This window comes from Schistocerca cancellata, chromosome 6 (genome assembly GCF_023864275.1).
Source record: "Schistocerca cancellata isolate TAMUIC-IGC-003103 chromosome 6, iqSchCanc2.1, whole genome shotgun sequence".
Taxonomy (NCBI): Eukaryota; Metazoa; Arthropoda; class Insecta; order Orthoptera; family Acrididae; genus Schistocerca; species Schistocerca cancellata.
Window position 1 is genome coordinate 228,573,894 of NC_064631.1, and position 27,484 is coordinate 228,601,377.

The 27,484-nt window shown below is 41.6% G+C and overlaps 1 protein-coding gene across 1 annotated transcript in view; it reads right to left on the reverse strand.

Annotated features, from left to right (window-relative positions):
* LOC126088260 (spatacsin) overlaps positions 1-27,484 on the reverse strand; it is a 388,646-nt gene that overhangs the window by 62,774 nt on the left and 298,388 nt on the right. The window contains exon 30 of the mRNA XM_049906389.1: positions 5,509-5,651. Within this exon, the coding sequence (XP_049762346.1) occupies positions 5,509-5,651 (143 nt within the window). The remainder of the gene's footprint in view (positions 1-5,508; positions 5,652-27,484) is intronic.

Genomic DNA, 27,484 nt, shown 5'->3' on the forward strand with positions numbered 1-27,484 from the left:
GTGGAATTCTAGCTTAGATGCGACCACACAGTACCTCCGTGTAAATAGTAATTAGTTGAGAGCATGCATATATCTGTGATTGAGTGCACAGCTGTGTTGGATATTATACTAACTTCCTGAGTAGGAAAAATGTTTTCGGTAATGCTCATGACAGCAACAACCATCCCTGCAATGCATCTTTCATGACCTGAAACACTAAGAAATATTGTTCAGGCAACGCAAGTATGTGTCCTGAAATTCCTTAACACTGTTCAAAAACTCACAAGTGAGTGACAAGCAAGACAAACAAACAGCCTCCAAAGAGCAACCAAGCGAGAAACTAAGATGATGCAATAATTGAGTAGACAGAATCTGGTGTCAAGCATGATGTCAGCTGTACACAACAGTAGCAAAAACCAGGATGATGGGTTACTGGCCATGCAGACATATTTATCTTGACTGCAATGAGAGCATTGGTCAAAACATTCATCTCAGGACTTTTGGGTGGCATAGTCTTGGCAACTGCAGCACTTCACATGTACTGACACCAGCTATCAGCCATCTAAGTCCATTTTTTTTTCAACAGACGTTCCAATTCACTTCACTTTATGTGAGATCTTCAAGTATTTGACCCTTGTGGCAAGAGGTGCTGTATCCCCAGAGTGCACCATGTCTATTACAATCTCCTAAGAGGAAAATGTATGTAGTAGTTCAGCAATAAGCTCTTTTAGGAAATCATCATCAATGGGCTCATGGGGAAGCTATACAGAGAACATGATGACATGAATGTGGGATTTCATCCTGACAGCTACTGCTTGTAGTGTTGTGTTAAGGGCGCAGGTGAGGAGTGGAATGTGTCCTTTCATCCTGTCGTCAATAATGTTGTCTTTCTTGTGAAGGTGAACCCAGTAAGTACAGCTACATCCCTATTTTTAAAAAGGTTCTCCAGGAGGCAGAGGCAAAAACGTCCATCTTGTATGAGGAGTGTCAGTTCTTAAAAGTGGGTCCTGTAGCCATTCATATTCCATTGAAATTTGGAAACCACATTAGCACTGCAGTTTTAATTTACTCCCATTATCTGAGATGGAACTGACCTGAATTTTGTAGTTTCATCCTTCTTAGCACCAATCTTGAACAACTCGAAGTTGAAAGTTTAAATGAATGCACGGTTGTGTTTGCTCAAAGATTTACACAAAGATGACAACAACACACACATTTTATTCCATGTGAAGCTCATTTTTAATTATGGTGAGCAGTTTTTAAACTACGGACAGATTATTAGTGCAACCATACAAGCCAGATATAAGAATATTTAACAGTCGCAGTACAGTGGTGAAGTTGAATGTCCTACTGTGGCAAACGAATAAGGTTCACATTTACCAAAAAAACATGACAGATTACATTTATCACTGTCCTTTACTAGTTTATTAAAACCAATTACACTTAGGTAGTCCATTGAGTTCAGTCCTTAACATGCATCACTGAGTCGAACAATAGCTCAATCTGATTACAATGATTGTTCACATACCTGTTGATGACATCACAGTTCAATTAAAATGTCTGTTAATATAGGTTATAGATATCACTCAAAAGTAATTAGAGTTCTTCAATTTGTTGTGGGCCAGAGCATGTATTTTCATGTATAGAAGATACATAACAGTGATGTGAAACAACAACAAGAGCACCACTGACACAAATGTTACTCATAGGCTTTCAAATAGTGAACTGGCAATTCAGGCGTAAGAAGAAACTGTTATTTTGAAAAATACATAATGCTTCAAACATCAACTACATTGGATTTTACTTTTTTTTCAAACTGCAAGAAATAATGTAATTTTGATTTATAAAAAATGTTTTGATCAGAAATTTAGATAAATATATGGGCATTATTACCCTTATGTGATATGAATCCCCTTGTTTATACGAATGAGCACCATTTTGCAAATTAGAGTGAGTTACATGAAATTGTTAATTACCGAGTTAATCAGTCAATGTTGCATGTCTTCAGTACAAAAAAATGAGGTACCGAAAGTATGTAGTGAAAGTTTGGAATCAAACAGCAGTTATGACAAAATCTGCAATGAAAAATTGCATTGGCCTAGAACTTAGATGTTAATTACTGCAGAAGATAATCAGTTTTAGATAAATGAAAAAACTTTACATGAAAGTCAGAATGCTTGGATTTCTGTTGGTGTGGGTCATTATATGGAATTATTCTGACCAGTTCAAAAATTTCCTATTTATCAAACTATAGTGCTAGCATCAATTAGTTATAACTTTTAATTATGATTGCCTAATGAAAACTAATTACATCAATGGAATCAAAGCACCCAAAATAATAATATGAATAATAAATTCCAGAGGAATCCAGTCTAAATAAGAACTTGAGATTTTCATGTAGATGTTACATGCCAACAGATAAACTTGTTGAAAATAAGATAAAAATTAGCAAAAAAATGTTTATCCATGCGAGTAGAAAAACATGACAGATGGGGAGGACCCATCTGCTATGACACACCTTGTTAGGCACATGGTGACACACTGGAAGAGAGAGGGGGAGTGGAGGGGCTGTCTGGGTCTGGTGACTAGGTATCTAGCTTCAGGATGTCCACCCCATTAGTCAGACGTGAGCATATGACATTTGATGGCACCCAGGAAGCTTGTGAGTAGACTGCTGTGACAATTTCCATTCCCCTTTTCCTTCAAGTTCAATGGGAAAGGGAAGTTGGGAGGCACTCTGTTTTGGGGTACCTTCTCTAAGCTCTTTGCTAAAATTTTGCCTTTCTCTTGCATATGGTTGCCTGGGTTGCTGAATCTTTTCTGTGTTTGCTTTGTCAGGTACAGGTGTAAATACAGTGCTGGCAGTGGGTACTGATATCCTGGACATCATTTGCATCACAGTGTTTACCCTGGTGGCAGATATCTTCAATAAGAAAGCATAAGGAGTGACAAAGAGTGCAGGCTTTGTCACCTTATATTCGTTCTTAGCATCAGCGTATGTAAGGGATCTACTTTGTCACTTTTATTTTCTGAATTTTCCATTCTTCAGTGAATAATGAGCACTCGCAGCTCCAGATTGGGTGGTTCTCAGAGCAGTAGATGGCATGTTTCTGGAGACATGCAGTCACATTTCCTGCAAGCTGCTTCATCTCCCCAACTCAGTCTTGTGTTGCCAAATTGTTGACATTTGTAACATCTCACAGTGTTAGGTATGTAAGGCCTAACCCTAAATCAGAGGAACCTGCCTTGAAGTGCACAGGTAGCAATGGAGAATGGGAGATCACAATGAAAGTGTCAGTCTTCTCCATTTCTCCAATATTTCTATGCATTCTTTGTCGAATACAGACATTCTGAGGTATCCTTGTACATAATATCATGCCATGTGACTACACCCTTGCTTCAGTTGAGGGAGTTATGCATCTCAATAACTTTAAAATATTCATCCATTTTTTTGGACTTCCTTACAAGTTACACCTGCTTTAACCTGTTGTTTTCAATGGGCAAAAAACTCTTTGGATATCTTTTAATAGTTTTGAAAGTACCAGCAAGCCCTTCTAAATCTTTATGAATATATAAAGGTGACATTTGTTCAAATGTCTCCTCCTTCATCTTGATCACTAGAAAACTTTCTGATTTATAACTCCTTGAACCCCATTACCAAATAAAATCAGATCATCAGGAGGACAAGCCTCCCTCAGTCTTTTTGAGGAATGGCTGTGAATATTCCCAGATGGCACACCCATTGCATTGGGCCAGTTTCTAGGAAACTGATTTGCCACTGTGTTCCCACAAGCTGCGAGGGACGTGGAGGTCTACCCAGACAGAACCCTGCTTGCCTGGGTAAGCCTTATACAACTGAGATGCAGCAGGTTCTCCAGAGGTTGCCCACTAGTGATTGTTCTGCCTCAACAGCCATGTGACTCATCAGCATGCAGCACACCTCGAGATTAAGATTTTTTTTACGGAGGTTTATAGCATTCTCACGAGCTGAATGGTTAAGCAAAGATCCCTCTTCCTTGTGAGACACAAAGTTCCAATGTTGAGCCACATGGTGTCTCTGAAGCATGCCCTGAGCTCAAGATTACAGAGGACTGGCAGTACTTACCAGTCCCAGTCTCAGGAAATCTGGGATCTCCAAACTCGTACCCACTATTTGTCATGGTCCAAGAGAGCTCTTGTGGCTTATTGAATGCCACAGATGCAGCGAGCACCTCCACCCTCCCCCCTCCCCCAAATCTAGTAATAATAAAACAGCATAAAGCTGTGTGACACAAGGTTTGGTATGTGGGGCATCTGCAATTCACGTAGATCTCTCCCAATTAATTGTCAATTTACTATATTGCTACAGATTCTCCAGATTTGGCCCTATTAAGTTATGAATGGAGTGTAAAGGAAGTATTATGGGGCTATTCACAATGTAAGACACTCTGTGGATGTGATTTCACAACAAAAACAAATAATTTTTAATCCTACGTTTTAAGCTATGGATGAACAAATGCCAGAACTGCACTGACTTGTAACAAGAATAAATTATACAGGGTGTTACAAAAAGGTACAGCCAAACTTTCAGGAAACATTCCTCACACACAAAGAAAGAAAATATGTTATGTGGACATGTGTCCGGAAATGCTTACTTTCCATGTTAGAGTTCATTTTATTACTTCTCTTCAAATCACATTAATCATGGAATGGAAACACACAGCAACAGAACGTGCCAGCGTGACTTCAAACACTTTGTCACAGGAAATGTTCAAAATGTCCTCTGTTAGCGAGGATACATGCATCCACTCTCCATCGCATGGAATCCCTGATGCGCTGATGCAGCCCTGGAGAATGGCATATTGTATCACAGCCGTCCACAATACGAGCACGAAGAGTCTCTACATTTGGTACCGGGGTTGCGTAGACAAGAGCTTGCAAATGCCCCCATAAATGAAAGTCAAGAGGGTTGAGGTCAGGAGAGCATGGAGGCCATGGAATTGGTCTGCCTCTACCATCCATCGGTCACCGAATCTGTTGTTGAGAAGCGTACGAACACTTCAACTGAAATGTGCAGGAGCTCCATTGTGCATGAACCACATGTTGTGTCGTACTTGTAAAGGCACATGTTCTAGCAGCACAGGTAGAGTATCCCATATGAAATCATGATAACGTGCTCCATTGAGCGTAGGTGGACGAAACTAAAATGAGCTCTAACATGGAAATTCAGCGTTTCCGGACACATGTCCACATAACATCTTTTCTTTATTTGTGTGTGAGGAATGTTTCCTGAAGGTTTGGCCGTACCTTTTTGTAACACCCTGTATAAACTGATATTCCTACTGGTATTTAATTAGATCAGAAATCTTTAAATCCTTTCATATTCATATTCTGATGTTTCTTCTTTCTAGTAAGAAGCAAACAATTTTTCCTTACAAAATAACAACACTGTGAAGGAATTATCTGAAAATAAATTATATTATAGTAAAATGACAAACTAATACTGTATTCTATTTGGATTACACAAATGTTATCATAATAAATTCTCACCATCAGTCCCCATTCTTCCTTCTTCAACAGACTTGTTGTAAGTATACGAGACTTTCTGAGCACAGACGCTATTCCTTCCATATCACAAGCAGCAGTAAAACAATCATGCGCTCGAATCACTAACTCAATGATGACTTTGTGCACTGCAGAAATACACATAAAAATAATTAGACAAAAGTGTTACAATAAATTTGCTTTACAACTTCAACTATTAAATTAATAGTGATTTCATTAATGTCAGACTATGTTCAGGGGTAAATATTTTTCTGCTTTGTGATTGAAAGAAATTACTGAAAAGTTGTTTTGAAAAAGTCTGGTCATTATTTTACTCATTTAAGAAATATTTGTGATTTATGTATAATTCTGTTGAGAGAATAGCACCTGTTTATGCGTGACAAATATAATTTAGCAAACGATGTGATGCAGTGGCAAAACAACAAACTTATGTTTAGGAGTAGCCAAGCTAAAATTTTGGCTTTGTCATCTTCATTCATTTTTTTACATGATTTTGTAAATACTAACTGTGTAAGCTGGTATGATTGTATTAATGAGTCTTGGTCTGACCCTTTAGTCATTACTATCAAATAAAGTAGGCCTCATTGTTGATTTTGTATTATGTTGTCACTAACTAAAAGTTAAAACTTCCACATCCCTCAGAATATTCAAATGTTAATCACATTATTAATATTAAACTACTTCTTCTTCATCCTTGCCTTGCCCCAGCCCCATTCAACTACAGGATCAGCATAGATACCCTTCCTGGCATCAGCCCTCACAGCAGGGACAGAATTTTGTGTACCCCATCTGTACGTGTCTGAAGTAAGCTCATGTTCAAGTATGAGACTATTGTCTAAATGTTTGCACATCATGTATCCAAGGCAAAATATAGCAACCATCCTAGTATATACCTAGCTGGATGTGGCAAACTGCCTAAAAACTATATCCAGTCTGGCTGGCACATGGACCCTTGTAATTAAACTGCTGAACAGATTCAATCTAGGACCAGTATGCGTCCCCAAATCCTGGAAGTGGCATATTAACACACTTGGCTATCCATGTGGGTCATTTTTTAATGTTGAACATAGGATACTTATTGCTTCACTAACACAAAAATACAATATTTGAATATGCTTCTTCCAAACAGAATAAATCATTCAAATTAACACTTCTTCAAACAAATTTTTTTTTTTTTATTCTGTTGCCAGAAAACAAACGATATTGTAGTGGAAAATCCAGGATGGAATAATGACAGTATTATGAAAAGGATAGTTGTTACTCACCAAATAGTGGATTTGCTGAGTCGCGCGCACACACACACACACACACACACACACACACACACACACACACACACACATAAACACACGTGTGTGTGTGGGGGGGGGGGGGGCGGGGGTCCATGTGTGTGGGAGTTGAATTTGCGTGAGTTTGTGTGTATGTTGTCTATTCCGATGATGGCCTGTTTTGACAAAAGCTTCGTTTGACATTCTTTATATTGTGCCTGTCTGTGACTCATCATCTCTGCTAGATGGTGAGTAACAACTATCATTTCTATAACATTGTTTCAGTGATATTGTAGGATAATGATGGAAGCAAAAGAAGTGACTCAAAATTTGTGCCGCAGCCAGGACTCAAACCCAATTGTTCTTGCTTACTAGATAGAAATGCTAACCATTACACCACCACAGCAATATGATCAACATCGTTGCACAAACTTCCCAAGTCGACGCCCTCCCCACAGCAAACTTCAATTCACATCTTCAGTTTTTTCCCCCTACATTGTCACTACTGTCAGGGCTCTCCGGCACTGGAATAGCACCCCAGCGATGGACGTAATGGGAAAGTCCTGATCTTATAATTAAATTTTTCCCTGAGACATTAAGTCTCATCTTTATCTGCGATAATGGTGGAAGCAGAAGAAGCGAATCAAATTTGTGCCACGGCCGAGACTTGAACCCAGGTCTTCTTGCTTACTAGGCAGAGACGCTAACCATTACAGAACCACAGCACTATGGTCAACATTACTGCACGAACTACTCATGTCGATGCCATCCCCAACATGCCTAGTAAGCAAGAAGACTCTGGTTCGAGTCCCAGCCGCGACACAAATTTTAATTCACTTCTTCTGCTTCCATCATTATCGTAGATAAAGATGAGACTTAAATGCCTGAGGGAAAACTGTAATTATAAGATCTATAAGTTATTGTAGGAATTCAGACACAATTGCAGACTGAAAGATATGCAGAAACTAACATAAACTAAAATAAGTGAAAGAAAAGACAAATACAGTGAAATCAAACGATGGCATAGTCCAGTTGTACAAAATGCCGAAATTTAGCTGTTATAACTTATAATTGCTCGCCTACCACTTTTACAGGCAGTGAAATTAATGTCATACATTATAGGCCTAGTAATAAACTTTAATTATCATCTCAAAAAAGTTTATGTTTGTTTGTTTCTTTGCTGCTACATGTCTCCAGTCCTACTCCACACTAAAATCCCCATTGCACAATACCACAGTACATCACAAGAGGAGCGAAAACAAAACTGTCCAGCTTACTGATAATGTAGAGTACTGCCCAGTAATTCACTTTCGGCTGTAGCAGAAAACTTGTATACTATTCACACCAATACAGATGACTTCTCTAGCTGAAAAATAAATTACCACACAATACTCAACTCTATTAATGGGCTATACCATTACATTCAGGCTCTATCAGTGGATTGCTATGATACTGCAGAGTTGGGATTTCAATGTGTACCAGCAATGAACAATGAATGTGTGAACAACACCAAAGATTGAGCCTGGTGTGCCATGCATCACAAAAAGTCACCAATATCATTCTAGAAGAATTGAAAAATAAACACAGGGACAATTATCTGAAAACCAGTATGGTTTTACCAAAGGTATTGGAACAAGGGAAGCAATATTCACTCTGAGGTAAGTGATAGAGAAACAGCTGAATGAGGGCAAGAGTACATTCATAGCATTTGTAGATCTTGAAAAAGCATTTGGCAATGTCAACTGGAAAGTATTATTCAGTATCATTCGCCAATCACGAATTAGCTTTAAAGAGAGAAGACATATACATAAAACCTACATACATGAAATCAGAATAGTTTATTGTGGCAATAAAGAAGAATCAGCTAGCATTCAAAATAGGGTATGCAAATGTTGTTTCTTACTTACACTGAACATGCAAAAGGCAATTGACAGGGTGAGAAAAGAAGTAAACATGGAGTAACAATTCATGGAGATAAGGTAGACATACTGAAATTTGTTGTTGGTATAGCAGAAAGTGAAGGAGACCTGCAAAAAAATCCCGAACACAATGGATAGAATAATGGTGGAGTAATTCCATATGTAAATGAACATGCATAAAACAAAAGTTCTAGTCTTCAGTAGAAATAAAGAAAGCAAGATGGTGACAAAGCTGAAAAATGAAACAACTGAGTAAGTAAATGAGTTTAATTACCTGGGAAGTAAAATCACGAGTGATAGAAGAACCTACAAGAAGATAGTATGCAGAATTGTCCGGGCCAAGAATGCTTTTAATAAGAAGAAAAATGTACTCACTACAAAGAATATAAGCCCTAGGTATAGAGCTTCACAACATATGACAGCAAAGCTTGGATGGTAGTAGCGAGAGAGGAGGGAAACTGCATTCAAAACATGGTGCTACAGAAGAATGATGAATAGCAGTTGGAGAGAAATGCTCGCAAAGAAGAAAATTTTCATTAGAGCAAGAAAAAAAAGATGCCTCGTGAAGCACCTAAAAAGAAAAAGGGCTCAGCTGTCTATTGAAAATAATAATTGAAGGAGTTGTGGAAGCACAGAAATTGCAGAGGAAGACCCAACCTCAAATACATTATACAAATAACAGAGTAGATGCTACAAACCAAAAAAATAATTATATTAAGTACATTTATTTTTTCAAGGCAATATCCAAAGTTTTATAACCAGCCCCCACTAATACTTTAGGCTTCGAAATATTCAGTAAAATTGATAAAAGTTACCTGCTAAGCATAAAAATAAAGGAAAATAGTTATTTATTAATAAGGTTGAAAAATCATGTATGTCATAGAAAATAAAGGAACTAAATATCTCCAATGCACTTAAAACTACAAATACTGTCTGGTCGTCACTTACCTTCGCAAGACAAAATTCTAAGTAGTTAGTCTGCTTGTGTCTGTATATGTGTGGATGGATATGTGTGTGTGTGCGAGTGTATACCCGTCCTTTTTTCCCCCCTAAGGTAAGTCATTCCGCTCCCGGGATTGGAATGAGTCCTTACCCTCTCCCTTAAAACCCAAATCCTTTCGTCTTTCCCTCTCCTTCCCTCATTCCCGATGAGGCAACCGTTGGTTGCGAAAGCTAGAATTTTGTGTGTATGTTTGTGTTTGTTAGTGTGTCTATCGACCTGCCAGCGCTTTCGTTTGGTAAGTCACATCATCTTTGTTTTTAGATATATAAGTAGTTAGTTAGTTAGTTATGTGTTCCATTGATCAATCTCATGACCATTATGATGCAAAAAAGCTTAAAATGTTTATTATCTACCATAGTCCCTTAAATGGCACAAAATGCATATATTATACCTACAGATTTATTTATTCCTATTCAAGAATTCATCTGTGGTATAAAAGGAGTAGTCGAGCAGATACGATTTCAATTTATTTTTGAAACTATTAATGCTGTCTTTCAGACATTTTATTTGATCCGGTAATTTATAGAGAAGTTTTACAGCAGCAAATTTTACCCCTTTCTGTGCCAAAGATAGGTTAGGTAGAGGATAGTGCAAGTCTTTCTTTCTTCTGGTATTATAATCATGAACATCAACGTCATTTTTAAACTGGTCCATGTTGTTGAGACAAATTTCATTACTGAGTAAATATACTGTGGGGTTGTTGTAAGAATTCCTAACCTTTTAAACAGATGCCTACACATTATTCTTACCACTCTCTTTTGAGCAGTGAATACTTTTTGCCTAAGTGTTGATTTACCCCAAAATATTATTCTGTATTATATCAGAGGGTGAAAGTATGCAAAGTAGGCTAGCTTACTAATTTCTGTATCCTCAAAATTGGCAATTATTCTGATTGCAAAATGTGCTCAACCTAGTTACTTTAGGAGATCCAAATATGAATTTTTCAATTAAGATTCTCATCTATATGTACACCAAAAAACTTAGTATGATCTACCCTGTCTACTGAATTCTGTTAATGTATTATATTTAATGAAGGAACTGTGCCCCTTGTTGTAGAAAATTGGATGCACTGTGGTTTTTCAAAGTTCAGAGCAAGCCCATTCACAGAAGACCAATCAATAACTTTTCCAAATACTTTCTTTGTTTCATTCTCTATCGGAGTTTCTTTTACTGAAGTAATAATGATGCTTGTATCATCACCAAATAGTGTCAGTTTATCTTCTAGTTTCAGATAAGAAGGGAGGTCATTCACATATATCAAGAACAGAAGGGGACCCATGATCAAACCCTGTGGAACACGTAATGTAATTTCACCCCAGTTAGATGAAGTGGGATACTTCCATAGATTACTTGAACCATATAAAGAAACATTTTGCTTCCTGTTCTGTAGATATGTCTTACACTGCTCATATGCTTTTCTATTTATACCATAGAATTGTAATTTCTGTAACATAATGTATACATTCAAATGCTTTGGATAAGTCACAGAAAATTCCTATCAGTGACATTTTACTATTACTATTCCGCAGCTCGTGGTCTCGCAGTAGCGTTCTCACCTCCCACGCACGGGGTCCTGGGTCCAATTCCCAGCGGGGTCAGGGATTTTTCCTGCCTTGGGATGACTGGGTGTTGTTGCGTAGTCTTCATCATCATCATCATCATCATCATCATTCATCCCCATTACGGTCAGTGGAAGGCAAGGACCTTGCCTATCACAGTGGTGTGGGTCTCCCACACTGTCCCCTATGCTCCTTGGAGTATGGGACCTTATATATATACCATTACTATTATGTGGGTAGTGAAATTATATACTGCTGTCTACATTATATACAGCATTTTTGTAATCCAAACTCTGACATTATTGTTGAGATGGCTAACTGCTCTTGATTACATCATTTTCTTGAAGACTTTTTGAAAATGCAGCAATCAAAGATATTGGCCAGTTATTATTGACACCTGTGGTGTCCCCTTTTTTGCAGAGTGGCTTGACAATGACATATTTTAACCTGTTTGGGAAAATACCTTCAGTTACTGATGCATTACATATGTGACTCAGAACATCAGCTGTAGCTGCTGCAAATTGTTTTAATATCTCGTAGAGATGTCATCTGTTCCAACAGAACATTTATTTTTCAAAGATTTAATGATTTTCCTTATTTCACAAGATGATGTTAGGTGAAAATAAATCTGACTAGGATTTCTCAAAACTGACTCTTCCATGTACTGCTTGGCTTTTTCTTTTGAACTACTCTCACCAATTTTTTCAACTACGCTTCAGAAATAGTTGTTATATACATTAGCTACTTGTGTACTGTTGATTAAGATGGTCTCATTCTCTATAATAGTAGTACTAACTACTTCAGCTGTTACTTTTCCAGTCTCCCTTCTAACAACATTCCATACTGATTTGATTTCATTGCTTGAGTTTTTAATTTCATCTCGAATATACTCCTGATTTTCTGACAACTTTTCTCAGTGTGTTACAATAATTTTTATAGTGTGAAATTTCTTCTGTCTCTTTACTAATTCTTGCTGCCTCATACAGTTTTCTTTTTCTTTCTGAAGACACTTTCATACCTGTAATAAACCAAGGTTTCTTTGAAAAGCGTTTGGTGTTACATTTAGCAATTTTTTTTCTGGGCATTGATGTGCAAAAAGGGATACAAATTCATCAAAAAATATGTTTCATTATGTACATCTCCCCAATTAACATGTCTTAAACTTTCTCTGAAGTGCTCTATAGATATTGGGTTGAGCAACCATACACTTTTACTTAATGGTTTCTGAACTGTACACTCTGCTAGGTTTTGTAAGTTAATGAATTGTGCATCATGGTCTGGTAATCCATTCATCACAGGAAAAGCACCTGTTACTTTTACATCCTCTTGCTGCACAAATACATTATCTATTAAAGTGCTTGATCTATACATTTAGGGAAATTGATCACTCATTCCAAGTTATATGTCAATAATAATGCTTCTAGTTCACTTTCTCTATCAGAACTGCTTAGACAATTTACACTGAAATCACCACAGATTAATAACTTCTTCTTTTTGTCTGACAACCAGCATAACAGGGAGTCAAACTTTTTTATGAATAGCTCCCAATCTCCTAATGGGGACCTGTACACTGTTGCTAATATCAACACTACATTATCTAGCAGTAGTTCACATGACAAACTTCAAAGTGCTGATCGACCAAAAATTTGCTTACTTCTACTATTTTGTGTTTATACCTTTGTTTTGTATAAATGGCTGCTCCTCCTTTACCATGCTAGATCTGCAAATGTACAATGCTAAATTAAAGATGTTAAATTATACCAATTTATACTGACACTTCCCATCCCCACAATTAAACGGTGTTCAGACAGACAAAGTATATCAATCTCATTCTTATTTTAGACATCATCTAAACACACTAACAGCTCATCTACTTTATTTTTTATTCCCCTGATATTTAGTTTAATAAATTGATACTACCCTTAGCTTTATTCCTATTTACTGTAGATGAAGCTTCTTTTATTCTTAATCGAAACCCGCAGCTGCCAATAGGTGTTGTTGATATACCTCAATGGGGACAGCTGAAAATGTGTGCCCTGACCGGGACTCGAAACTGGGATCTCCTGCTTACATGGCAGACACTCTATCCATCTTAGCCACCAAGAACACAGAGGATAGCGCGACTGCAGGGACTTATCCCTTGCACGCTTCCTGGGAGACCCACATTCCCAACTGTCCACAACCTACATTCGTAATGTTCCTAAAGGATATTTTCCCATTCACACATTTTCAGCTTTCCCCATTGAGATATATCAACAACACCTGTTGGCAGCTGAGGGTTTTGATTAATTATCATTTCTTTCTAGAGAAGCTGCTTGGTCATCACTGGTATCTGTTCTTTCCAAACAGTTACTATCTTCATATAGTTAAAGGCTACCCTGCCACTGACCTTCTTGTGTGCGATTGCGCACACTTTGCCCAAACTTTTACGGAATTCATCACCTTAGTTGGCACGAGTAATGAATGACTGGGCAAATATCCTTTAAGAACATTGCGAATGTTGGTTGTGGACAGTTGGGAATGTGGGTCTCACGGGAAGCATGCAAGGGATAAGACCCTGCACTTGCACTATCGTCTGTGCCCTCAGTGGCTCAGATGGATAGAGCGTTTGCCATCTAAGCAGAACATCCTGGGTTCGAGTCCCAATCTGGGCACACATTTTCAGCTGTCCCCATTGAGGTATATCAACAACACCTGTTGGCAGCTAAGGGTTTCATTAATTATCATTTCTTTCTAGAGAAGCTGCATGGTCACCATTGGTATCTGTTCTTTCGGAACAGTTACAATCTTCATTCTTTTCTTCTATTGTTTTTATTGTTGTCTGTTGGGTCTTTGGCTTTAACCTGAAAATTTATTTAAGATTGTGGAAGTATAATAGATAACTACTAGCAGGCCAATAGTACAAGTACCTATCTTCAGGGGGCGACATCCCAAGCAGTGCCGACAGACAAAATTTAAAAGTGTCCCTCAGCAGTATCTGTAAATTTCATCTCCTGGAAGTAAGCACTAGTCAGCCATTCTCTCATGCTAATAATTATACAGTTTTTTCATGTGAATTACCTTTTAATGCATTAGTTTAGTCTCATTAAAATTAATGTTAAGACCTACTTTCAAACTTGGCCTATTAAGTTCTTCCATTCATTACTGAAGTTCATCTGCATTAGATCCGAACAGTACAACTTCATCAACCAAACAAAAGTAGCTCTGATGCACTCTACCAACTGCAATGCCATTGGCAACAAGTCCACTTAGTAGATGAACAACTGGAGAACAGAGCCCAATGTCAAAGGGAAATGCCACAGTAATACAAGCAAAATTTTCTGGCTCTATGCCAGATCACAAATCTTAAGACGAGAGACACTGACAAAATATCATATTTGATGAAAGGAATCACAGAAGACATGTACCAACCTCTTCTGGTAGAAGACATCACAGCAACAGTGGAAGTCATCATGACGTACCAGCGAACTGAGGAATGCAACAGAAAGAGTCAGATGAAAGAGATGTAATCGATGACTGAATGCTATCACCATGGCAGTTGTGGAAGGCCACAATAAGCTCCTTTCTCTCATACAACAGATATAGCGAGAGAAGAGATACAGCAATGAACAGTACCCAGAAATATCAGATTGAGGGTAAAAAAGACATAACATCCTTGAATGTCAATCCAATATGTTAGGTGGTAATAGAGAATATTGTAAAAGAGGTGTATCAAAGTTTGGCATCAATTTCCACCACCAGTCCAACATGCCACAAAGAATGTATGTGGCCATCTAGCCACTGTCAATCCACAACCTGGCATCCAACAAAAATAGTTACAACCCCTCCAGCATGTAAAACGACCCACAGAACAACACTCGTTTGGAAGATGGAGAGCAACCACATCAGTCCATTTCTAGTGGTGACTCCTTGGACACACTTTTTCATAGAAAAAATATGAGTGTTTGATGACTGTTATGTAGCAAGATGTCAACATCACAAGAGTCCTATTCATGCCAGTCAACTGCAAATGGTTTTAGTCAATCTGTGGGTCAAAGCTCATCACCTCACACTGGATGAGATTGTTCAGCACCTGCTGTTGCTGTTCATCATTGTTGTACAGATGTACCAGCCACTAACATAGCTGCCAAGTTCAGGAAAACTAAGCAAGTGTTGGGGCCACAACAGATGAAAATCTTTCATGGGTGACAACAACCAAGATGGCCGCAAATCTCATCAATGTCATCATCGACAGCCAATCTTTGTGGTTACTAGTCAACTCTGGGGCTTTCTTTTCTATGTCAGATGCTTATCACCAGCAACTAAAGAAGACTATGTTCTGTGATGCAATGATGATTGTGATGGAGTCATAAATGGCAAATACCTTCAGCTGACAGGAACTTGTATTGCAAGAATAATTACCAGTGAGAGTACATAGTCCTTCAAATTTTTCATTTTAACAGAATGCAGTCATGATGTTATTCTTGGATGGGACTTCTTGCAGGCATCACAAGCAATCACAGACTGTGGGAGATCAGAGCTCCAGATTGATGAAGCTATTCCAACTAACACATATACAAAGATTGCTCTGGCAGATCTTTTTTGTTAATTATGATGTTACCACAACATCATCAAGATGACTTCCTGTCATCAATGAAGATGCTTAGTTAAACTGTGAATCTTTTGTTGATTGCAAGAAGCTACTCAGGCTCACACAAGAAACCTATGTGCCAGTGATGATCAAAAGCATTGTGGGTGGTCAGGAAGAACTTTCACTAATTATCTGTCACAAGTAGCCACAACTCATCCCTAAAGGTATGTTTGTAGGGACAGCTCAATCAGTCTCGGAAAGGCAGCTTAATGTCACTGACAAAGAATCATGCTCCACTACCACTACAGACAACACAGGAGAAGCAGCTACTGTCAAAATGACAACAGGATCTGACGTGAAACAACATCAGTGAGTAATAACCATTCTGTGTCAGTTCTAAAATGCTTTCAAATCCAGAGCACAGTAAAGACAGACCAAATGACCCACAATAAAACACAGTATCACCACTGGGTGACATATACCAATTAGCCAGTAGTCGTGTAGGTTGTCACCGCCTGAATCACGGATAATCCAGGAGGAAGTGGATAAGATGCTTCAATGTGACATCATTAAACATTCAGGGAGTCCTGGGTCCTCTCCAGTGATCCTTGTGAAGAAGAAGATTGGTAAACAGCATTTCTGTGTTGACTACTGATGACTGAACAAAATCACAAAGAAAGGCCATGCGCTGATGACACCTGCGACTGCTTGACAGAAGCAAAGTATTCCACAAATTTGGACATGCAGACAAGCTACTGACAAATCTACACTGATGATGCTGACAGGGGAAAAGACTATCTTCATAATTACTGATGGCCTCCTTAAATTCAAAGTTACTCTGTTTGGACTTTGTAACACTCCAGCAATCTTCAAACACATGACAGACAACCTAGTTTGACACCTTAAATGAACTACATGTCTTTGCTATCTGGATGACAGAGTCATTTTTCCAAAGGCATCTGACAAAAACCTAAGCTGACTGACAACTGTGTTGAGGTGGGTTCATACTGCAGGTCTCTGGCTGAATCCAAAGAACTGCCTTTTGTCACCAAACAAATGAAAATCTTGGGGCACCTTGTGAATGGTGATGGAGTCTGCCCTAATCCAGAGTAAATGAGAGCAGCTGATTTTTTTTCGGAATTTGCTCTTACTATCGGTGGTTCATAAAGGACTACTGTACTAAGGTGTGTCACTTGCAAGGTCTACTGCAGAGAGAGAGAAAATTTTCCAGGAATGAGGTGAAAGAGAGAACGTTCCTTGTCCTTAATGAGGTGCTGAGATCTTCTCTAGTTCAAGCTTTGTAGCACAAGGATGCTGAGACAGAACTTTACACCCACAGTAATGGTTTCAGGATGGAGGAAGTTCTAGCATAAATTCAGGATATGTTGGTGATAGCTTATGCTTCAAGGCTTTGAAACCTGAAACAAACTATTGTATAAATGAGAAAGAGTGCCTTACAGTTGTTTGAGCCTGTGATGACTCCTTCTGTTCAACTCCATCTTTAGCTGCACTGACCAGAAACTAGTGATCAGCGAAGTGCCTAGTGGCCAAAGTACCACCACATCCCCCAACACCCACGCCGGTCTCTTCCACCAGAGGTAGGGCTTAGATTGCCAAGCTTTCTGGAAGCCACACACGCTGAACTGTCACTCAAGCAGTCTCTTCTTCCACTTTGATGAAGCTACACTTCCCAGCCATGCTCTTGGCAGTTTTTTGCGCACAATGCCACATGCTCATGCCATCGTCTACCACACTTTGCCAAAGAATGTGCAGACAGCAGCATTTCACACCTTGTCCAGTGTCAGTGATTTGTTGTGGTTTGGTTGATAAGAGGAGTGCTACCTCAACTTCTGCACCACCTTCCTGAGCTGCATTCCCTTTCAGGGATTCCCTTGACTATGGCTGTAGTGATGCTGGACACTTTGTTCACCCCCCGTTATCAGCATCTGGTATACTGTGTGCAGCATGGTGTAAATAGTGTGTTGAAGTGCAGTGTGCATCGGGAGTACCAGGCGGTTTACCACCATTCAATCCCTGACCATTTTGGCACTGCTTTACCATCTGGCACATCACTGAAGCAAATTTTCCCACACCACTAGATGATGTTGAACAAAGCACTGTAAATCATTCATAGTCCACCCTGTTCAAAGCCTCCACCACGAGCAAAGACACCCCCTCCCCTTCCCCCTTGATTAACAGGCAGTAACTTGTTAAACTATTGTTAGCTTTTAGGAATAACATCTCTGAACCAGCTCACATGCTTCTTTCAGCATGCCCCATTATTTACTGTTGTCTTTATTAATTAGTGCGCATCTATGGGCATATGTGCGCCTTAGGAGCATAGGAGGGAATCTAAATCGTTCCCTCACTGATGATCCCCTCCAAATCAAAGTGCTGAGTCTCATTATTGAAACACCCTGGTTTCTATTTGTTATTATTCCGATTAACAAAATCAGTTCCTGTTAGGTTAGCCAGATGCATCCCACTCACACCCCTATACGCCTCTTGCCTTCTCCAGCCCCATCCTGTACCCCTCCACATGCACCCTCCCTCTGTGCACACCACCACTCTCCTCCCACACCCCTCCATGCATGCCCTCCCTTCATGAGCGGTACAACTCCCCTCCAGCACACCCTCCCTCTTTGCACTCCACTGCTCCCATCCACACCCCTCCATGCATGACCTTCTCCCACCTGTTTATGCACCTTCTCCTTCCACGTGCACCACCTCTACATACCTCCACACCTCACCTGCAGTTGATAGCCACACACCAGGACAAGTCACAGTTTTACTGTGCTATGTACTGAACCCTCCTTTCTGCAGCATCGCATGGTGGAGATTGTATTGCATGGTCCACACCATGCGTTCCACCTAATTTCTTCTCCACAATATTGCTTGCCAGCACCACTCTACATTCTGCAACACTGCCCACACTGTTAAGTCACAATGTCACTGCCATACATTCCCGCTCCTACAGTGGTCATGCCCAATAGCCATCCATTACCTCTCCCGCCCCAGCACCTACCAGCCAAATCTGCTTACCTTCCCCCCCCCCCCCCCCCCAGTCATGCAGCTCCTCAGTTTCCCCCATCCCCCTTCAACTGGTAAGACCCACACCTGTGGTTTGCTTCCACCAAGGCAGCTTTCACAGGGTACTCTCACAAGAAATGCAACAAAATTTGGGATGGTAGTCGGCTACCTAGACATGACCACCGGCACCCAAGTCCAGGTTGTTATTTCACATCCACCCCGCTCGAGCAGCTACACTAAATTAAAAGAACACATCATATACAGATTTGTGCCTTCAGAGTTACAACAGGCACAGAATTTATCATCATCCAAGCAGAGCGACAACATATGCCCATGCCTGTTGCTGTTATCACATCTGAGCACTCACCGGACTGTACATCCTGTCTGAAGGACTGCTGCTAAATTGCTTTCTCATGTACCTTCCTGCCCCCATACTGACTGCCCCAGACTCACAGATCAATTTACTGTTAGACGACGCAATGGTCTTGGCTGTAAACTGTTCGAAACCCTGAACCCTTTTCCCCACCACAGATGCAGTGCAGAACTCTGGCTATCACGACACAGCTTTAGCCGGCTATTCACCCACCCCTCCCACACCACCCCAAGTCCCTGCATGTTTGACATCACTTGTGCCACCTGCCATTAATGACCCTCCACCCAGCACGCAGGGCCCTGACCTTTACCAGAATCTGATGCGCTTGAGCTCTGAGGTGGCAGCACTTACCACCAGCATTGCTCAGCTTCAGCTCTTGCATCCGCTACCAGGCAGTGGCAATCCTGGTGGCATAGTTCTAACTGCCTGCCTGACAACCACTGTGAACTAGATGCAGCTTGTTGGTACCACCAGAGGTTTGGCAAGAATGCCTTACTCCTGGTCCCGAAAAGTCCTGGCAGCCACCAACAGTAGGTGGACCTGGTTGCTGTACCACTTCACAGCACCCATACACACACGGGATTTGAATGACGCTAGTTCCCCTGTCCACTACCTCATTGACGCTGGCTCTGATTTATCATTATTTCCCAGCAAACTACTCCCAAATCCCAGCTGCCACCCACCCTCCATCTCCCCTCCTTGTCACCGCCTGCAACAACTTATCCATCCCTACTTACAAGGTGCAGGCTTTCAGCGTGAACTCTCATGGACCAGTCACAGATGTTTATGACCCCATTCTGGGCACCGACTCCCTCAGTCATAACAGATTACTGGACAATGCAGTGAAGTGTTGTTATAGTCAATGGTACCTCCAGTAGATCCATCTGCTGCAGCTCTTGTCCCACCACAAGTTTCACCATGAAACAGCTGGTGATTTCAGGCCCATATGCTAAGTGCCTTGCAGAATTTCCCCTCCTTATCCAGTTTTCTGCCATGTGCCATACCTGCCCCCTCCCCCTTTGTAAGTGCGAAATCACACAAAAAAAGTTCGAGGAGCTACCCCTGCTGGCATACTTCACCCTTCCAAAAGCCAGTGGGCTTCGGCTCTTCACCCCAACCCCAAGAAGGATGGTTCCTGGCACCCTCACTGTCCAGCACCCTAACTGCTATCCTGTCCCACTCCTCCATATCTACAATGATACCATCTTGGGAACTACTATCCTCAATAAAAATATTAGGCACAACAAAAAAGTAAGATAGATTGCACTAAAGCCTACACACAAATCCCAGTCACCCTGGAGGACACTGAGAAAAACAGCCATAATCACACCTTTCATCCTGTTCATGAATGCATTAATAACATGATCCAAAGCCTGCAGACCATGCATGAGGTGCAAGAAACACGACAGATTTTTGCTCCGACTATTTTGCTTTTTTCTGATGGGTGTTCTCCAGGGACCCTTCTGAACACCACCAAAACCTACGTGAAATTTTGTCCTGCCTACAGAAAGCTCAAGTGATCATTACCATGTCAAATTCCTTTTTGGGGTGAGCAAGGTCAAGTTGTTCAGACACTTAGTTTCTGTCAGCAACTCCCGGCCCGTCCCCGAGACAGTACAGGCAGTAGTAGACATTCCATGCCCTAGTGCCTTCAAAGGTCTCCAGTGTTTCATCAGCATGGTCAAATTTTTTGTTGCCATCTTAAGGACACAGCTGCCACACAAGAGACCCTTTCTCCAGCACACTGTGATCAAGACCTTTGAAAAAACAAAATGGGACCTCGCCAATGTGGGCCTTTCAGCCGACTCCCCATTCTAGTGCCTCCCTCACAACAGCGGTAGATGCGAGCCAGACTGTTACTGGGCCATCCTGCAACAATGCATGGACAACACCCGGCAACCGCTCACCTTCTTATCGTCCACGCTCTCTGCTGCACAATGCCACTGGGGCGCAAACAACCATGAGCTGCTCGCAGTGCCATCTGCTATTTCTGAGCTTCAGTCAAAGGACACATCTTTACAATCTTTACAGACCACTGCCCCATTGCCTCTGGTTTTTGCAGAAAAGACACAGACCAGATCTCACCCTAACAGTTTAGGCTACAGGAGTATATCACACAATTCACTACCAATGTCTGGTATGTTGCCAGCATCAATAACATTGTGGCTGATTGCCTTAGCTGCCCCTGCATCATCATCCAACCATTAGACTACAATGCCCTGGCCATTGCTCAAGAGGGTGGTCCAGACCTAGCCCAAGCTAGAATGCTGATTTGGACCTCAACCTCCAGCTAAAATACATACTCGGCTCTGACTGTAAGATCTGGTGCGACATCCTCGTGGATCCTTCATGTCCTGACAGTTCCAACAATCACCCCCACCCCTTCCTCCCTCCCACCTTCCAAAAACCGGCATTTGATTACATCCATGGCCTTGTACACCCAGGCGCCTGCCCTATTGCCACCATCATGAAACAATACTTTGGCTGTCCAGGTATTCATCACGATTGTAGCAACTGGGCCCATTCTTGTGTTCCGAGCCAGTGCACAAAGGTTGGATGGCACAATCACCCCCCTGTGACTGCCTGCCTTTTCCCCCCCACACAACACCAGTTCACACATGTACTCCCTGACACTGCTGGCCCCTACCCTCCTTCAGTGGGTATTGATATTATTGACATATTTACAGGCTGGCCAGAGGCCACCCCCATCCCTGACATTTCCCCAAAACTGTGGCTGCAGCCCTCGTTCAGACCTGGGTGTCCTGCATATCACGGGTGCCAGTTTACCTCGGCCCTCCTCTGATCTCTGACAGCTATCTGTGGCTCCAATGTCCACCATACCACCAGCTACTACCCAGTACCTAACAGCACGGTGCACTGGTTCCACCTCACACTTACACATTATTCTTCCGAACTGTCTGTTGCTCTACCCCTGGTACCTCTAGGCCTGTGGAACACACACAAAACCGACCTAGGAACTACTGCTGCCAAGCTGGTACACAGACAGCCACTCGCCATTCCTGGTGATTTTTTGGAAGCAGCCCCACTTCCTCCTGACAGCACCATCCCACAATTCGTGCAGCAGCTCCTAGGCTTTATGGTCAAGCCACAACCAACAAATCTGCAACATCATGGTGAGTACTGTAATTTCATCCACCATAAACTCACAGTATGCACACACCATGCTTAGGGCAGATGCAAACCAGCCGCCACTCTGTCCATCAACATGCTCAACGAGTCTATGTCCTACAGTTTCTTCCAACCAATTAGCACTGCACCATTGCACCATCGAGGTGGAGATGCTCCTGTCTACCACTGGCACCCGTTGCAGCACCACAAACACTGCTTCCAATATGACCAAGGCCGACACTGTCCCCTACACTGTTCCTGACGTGCCACCAGCCAATGCCGCTCCAGACACTGCATCCAAGGCACCTCCAACCAATGTCGCCCCAGGCACTGCCTCTGTGCCCCGCCAACTAACTACATGACTGACCCCCCCTCCCCAGTGCCTAGGACCCTGATGTTGTCACCACACTGTCCTTTTCGCAGCCTCCAGCCAAAGCAGAAATCGGCCTGCTCCCACAGGTACCCACCATTCCCTACAGTGTTGTCACCATTGCTGCTAGCACCTGCACCATTGGAGTACCCGCACCATTGGAGTACCCGCACCACTGGAGTATCGACACTATTTCACACCCTCCCAACATGGTGCACAGGATCTGCCCAAGCCCCTCCTCTCACCGAAAACCACAGCATGAGCATGAGCACAGAGGCGACAACCCACACATGGCCCCCAGGAAGCAACATCAGTCAGCTCCAAACACTCCTGTGTGTGCTTGTCACCGGTGTTTTTCTCTCAGAAGAGGGGAACTGTGTAAGAACTTCTTCCGTTCACCTCCACCTGTAGCAGCAGTGGACGGACTGCACTCACCAAAAATCAGTGATCAGCAAACTGCCTGCCATCCAAGGCACCACAACGTCCCCCTAGCACCCTCACTGATCACTCCCGCCAAAGGTAGGGCTTTGACTGCCATGCTTTCTGGAAACCACACATGCCGAACTGTAGCTTCGATGAGGCAACACCTCCTGGTCATGCTCTCAGCAGCTTGTCCCACACAATGTCACATGCCTCACATCACCATCTGCCATACTTCGCTGGGGTATATACAAATAGCAGGATTTTGCACCTGTGTCCAGTGTCAGTGTTTTATTGTGGTTCAGTTAATGAGAGGAATGCTACCATGTCTTCTGTGCTACCTTCCTGAGTCACATTTACTGGGGCTTCCACTGACTGCAGCAGTACAAAGACGGATGCCTGGTTTGTTTGCTTGGTATCAGCACTCAGAATACTGCCTGCAGAGTGGTGTAAATGTTGCGTTGAAGTGCAGTGTGCACCAGAAGTATTAGGCAGGTTTATTACCATTTCATCCCCGGCCATTTTGGCACCTCTTTACCACCAAGCACAACACTGAAGCGAGTTTTCCTGCACCACTAGACAACACCGAACAAAGTACTGCACACCATGTTCAAAGACTCCACCACGAGTGAGGAACATTCTTGATTAAGAGGTGGTAGCTCATTAAATTTTACTGTAGTTGATAGTTTTTAGAAATAAGCGGATGCAAACATAAGGACACTAACTGCTCTAAAGGAATGTTTATAATGTTTGTTTATTCTGAAATATTTTATGTTTGTGTAAATAACTACACTTTCCATTAAGAAGGTCAGTTCTGTTCTGGCTCTATTTTGGTGTCAGTAATAGAAGTGCTTTCAGTTGTAAGTGTTGTACTTTATCGGCACCCTTTCCTTTGGTTTTGGATTTGATTGTGGTTTCTAAGTGACAATATAATCTCTGGCTATGGGCTCAACTAGAACCTGCCACCATCAATGGAGGATGAACCTTCGACAATGCCAGCCACTCATACTGTAGAAATGCCGTGAAGATTATTAAACAAATGTTGGCCAAAGAACTTGACACAGAAGTCAACAGGCAGTTTGTCTCTATCACACATGTGCCATCTGCCACTTCAACCGATATAAGTTTTTGTTTTGTTTATTCATAATCTTACTGTTTTCAATTATTCCTCTTTCCAAACTTTTTTAATTCAATCTTCTCACATCATCTCAAAGGAATATCAGCATGTTCTATTACATTTCTATTACTGTTTGCTTGATATGCCCACCTTTTCATTAACTGCAGCCTCATTCCATCTCAGATTTTCTCATCTTTTTCTCTCTTTTTACATGCAACATATTTTGATGCTTGTACAAATATTTTTATTACCTAACTGCCCCTTTTGCCTATGTCAGTGTTAACTTCATTTCATAAGCTGTAGAAATACTTGTTTAATTTAATCTGATATACCTCCATCTTTTAAAATAAATTCTTCTGGTTGTTGTGGGGATCCTACAGCTGTTGCCACATCCCGCATCTCTGTCACCAAATGCCTCAATCTTGCCATTCTTCCTCATCCTCTTCTGTCAATCACTTTTTGGATGTCCCTTAGCTTCCCTTTCTGTGGTCTTCCTCTCATTTTCCTTGCAGGAGATTGTCATGGAAGTGTTCTTTTTGGCTACCTGTCCTCTTCAATTCTTTTGACATCCCCTAACTATCCCAGCAGTCTTTCTTCTATTCTATTCATGATACTATGCATGGTCTGAGTCTTTTTTCTTATTTCCTCATTTCGTATGCGGTCAGTTCAGGAAATTCTAATTGCTGTAATCATGTGGTCCATTTCTAAAGTTCTAGGTCCCTTTTTTTTCCTTTCTGTGAGTCCCTAACACTCACTCCAGCAACTTGGTATTGGTTCTACAATGGATTTCAATAATAGCATTTTTACCTTTAAACTAATTTTTGAGGACAAAAGTAAAGCATTTATTTTTTGGATAGCTGCCCTTCCCTGCCTGATCTGTCATTGGATATCTCTGTCACATCTTCCACCACATGAATGATGCAATACTATCTGGGTATTTAAACTCTTTACACACTTTAATTTGCAGTCCACCAATGTACAAGTTACCTTCATCCCCTCTGCAACAATGATATTCCATTTTTTCAAAATTAATTTTCAAGCTTCACTTCTTATATTCTTCCAACAGCATGTAAGACATATATTCCTCAACATCTGCTGCAACGACCTGATCATCAGCATAGAAGAATGTGTACATACACTGGTTCCCTATTTCAATCTCCTCATCTATGCTCTTCCTGTTGTGACTCGCCGATCTTTCAAAGTGCCGCTGCGCAGTTACGCGGGTCCTCTACATGCGGCGCTGTCTGCCAGCCATGCAGCAGCAGCGCCACCTAAGTGGCCAGCCAGCCAGCGGCCGCTAGACTTGGACTCAGTTATGATTTGACTGTTAAAGTGTACACACATCTTACTCTGTTTACTTGATCTGTGACTTTCATGTATTGTGTCTTCCTTGAAATATATTTGTTCAACTTGAAGTTATTAAAATTGGCGATGAGGTAGTGATTTTTCTTTTCCATCATCGACCCATATGTTTCCATGGCTACTTTAGAGCAACTATTGCAAGGTCTCATAGAACAGCAAACGCTTCTCACAAATGCGATTCGTGATTTCATCGCAGCATCAAATGCGGAGCGGCTCTCGTCGTTGTCTCTACCTACATTTCCTCCTTACAACAAGACGGCAGAAGACTGGTCTGATTACAAAAAATGTCTTAGACAGCACTTCTTGGCATTTCATGTCACGGAAGAACAAACTTGTAAGTCTCTGTTCCTTTCATGGATTTCACCTCAAATGTATTGGTTGTTGTCACAATCGACTCCTCTGAAAGATCCTGCGTCTTTGTCCTTTGCTGAAATGTGCTCACTTCTGTCTGTCTATTTTCAAAAGCAAACGCATGTGGTAGCCTCTCGTGTTGCCTTTTATCATTGTCAAAAACAACCAAATCAATCCTATCGTGCTCTGCTGAACTTCATGGCCATAGTAGAAAGTGTCAATTTGTTACTGAAGTTCACAAAGAATCCTATGCCGATTCCATGGTACGGGATGCTATTATCTGATCGGCTATTATTCGATTGGCACCCGAAAAAGAAGTTAGGCAACGTGCCCTTCAGTTAGAAAATCCAACTCTCGATGAAGTCCTATCCATCGCTCAGTCTTTTGAAATTTCTCATGCCGCTGGAGCGCAATTAGAGGCATGGGGCGACGTCGGGGAAATACAACTTCTGTGCGATGTTGACGAAGCTTGCGGCGTGTCCCCGCCGGCCAACGTGGCCACAGTACGCTCCCAAGCGCAGCCTCGGCCTAACCGTAAACAAACTTCTAAGAAACTGCACCAAAACCCATGGCAACTTCCTTCATGTCCGTGGTGTTTTACGAAACATTCACAAGAAGATTGTCCACAATGTTGGGCCATGTGCCACAAAAAAAAAAAAAAGGGGGGTCATGTGTCATCCGTTTGCAAATCCGACCGCATACATGATGTTCATGAACATGACGCTGATTCTGATTCTGTATTGTCTGTCAACTGTACTTCTTCCCTTTCAGGGAAGTTATTCCTCACTGTCCAAATACTTAGTCGGGATGTTCGCATGCAGGTGGATACTGGTTCTGCTGCCACTATCATCAATTCTCAGATGTATCTTCAGTTGAGTTCTCCAGTCCTGTCACCTGTCACTAGGCAATTACGGACTTATAATAAACAGAAGATTTCTTTCTTGGGACAATTTGATGCTGAGGTATCTTACAAATCTGTCGTTCGCACTGTTCCCATATTTGTGGTCGACCATAGTAACATGGAGAATCTTTTTGGTTTCAATGCCTTTCATGTTTTTGGGTTCTCCATAGATGACTCTGTCAATATCGTCTCTGATGCTATTCCTTATGCTCAATTGGATTCCTTGTCGACGACATTTTCAACCCTTTTTTCTCCTGGGTTAGACCGAGCAAACGACTTTGAAGCTCATATCACACTCAAACCCACTGCTCGGCCTAAGTTTTTTCGGGCTCGGCCCATTCCTGTGGCCCTTCGTGATCAGGTCAAATGGGAGCTGGATCATCTCACTGCTTCAGGGGTCTTGCTTCCAGTCACTTTCAGTGAGATTGTTCACTAAACTTGACCTGTCAGAAGCTTATCATCAACTCCCTCTTGACGCTGCTTCCCGGCAGTTTCTGGTCCTTACCATGCCTTTCGGCCTCTATCAATACCAACGATTGCCATTCGGGGTTGCCAGCGCCCCTGCTCTCTTTCAGCGATTCTTGGAACA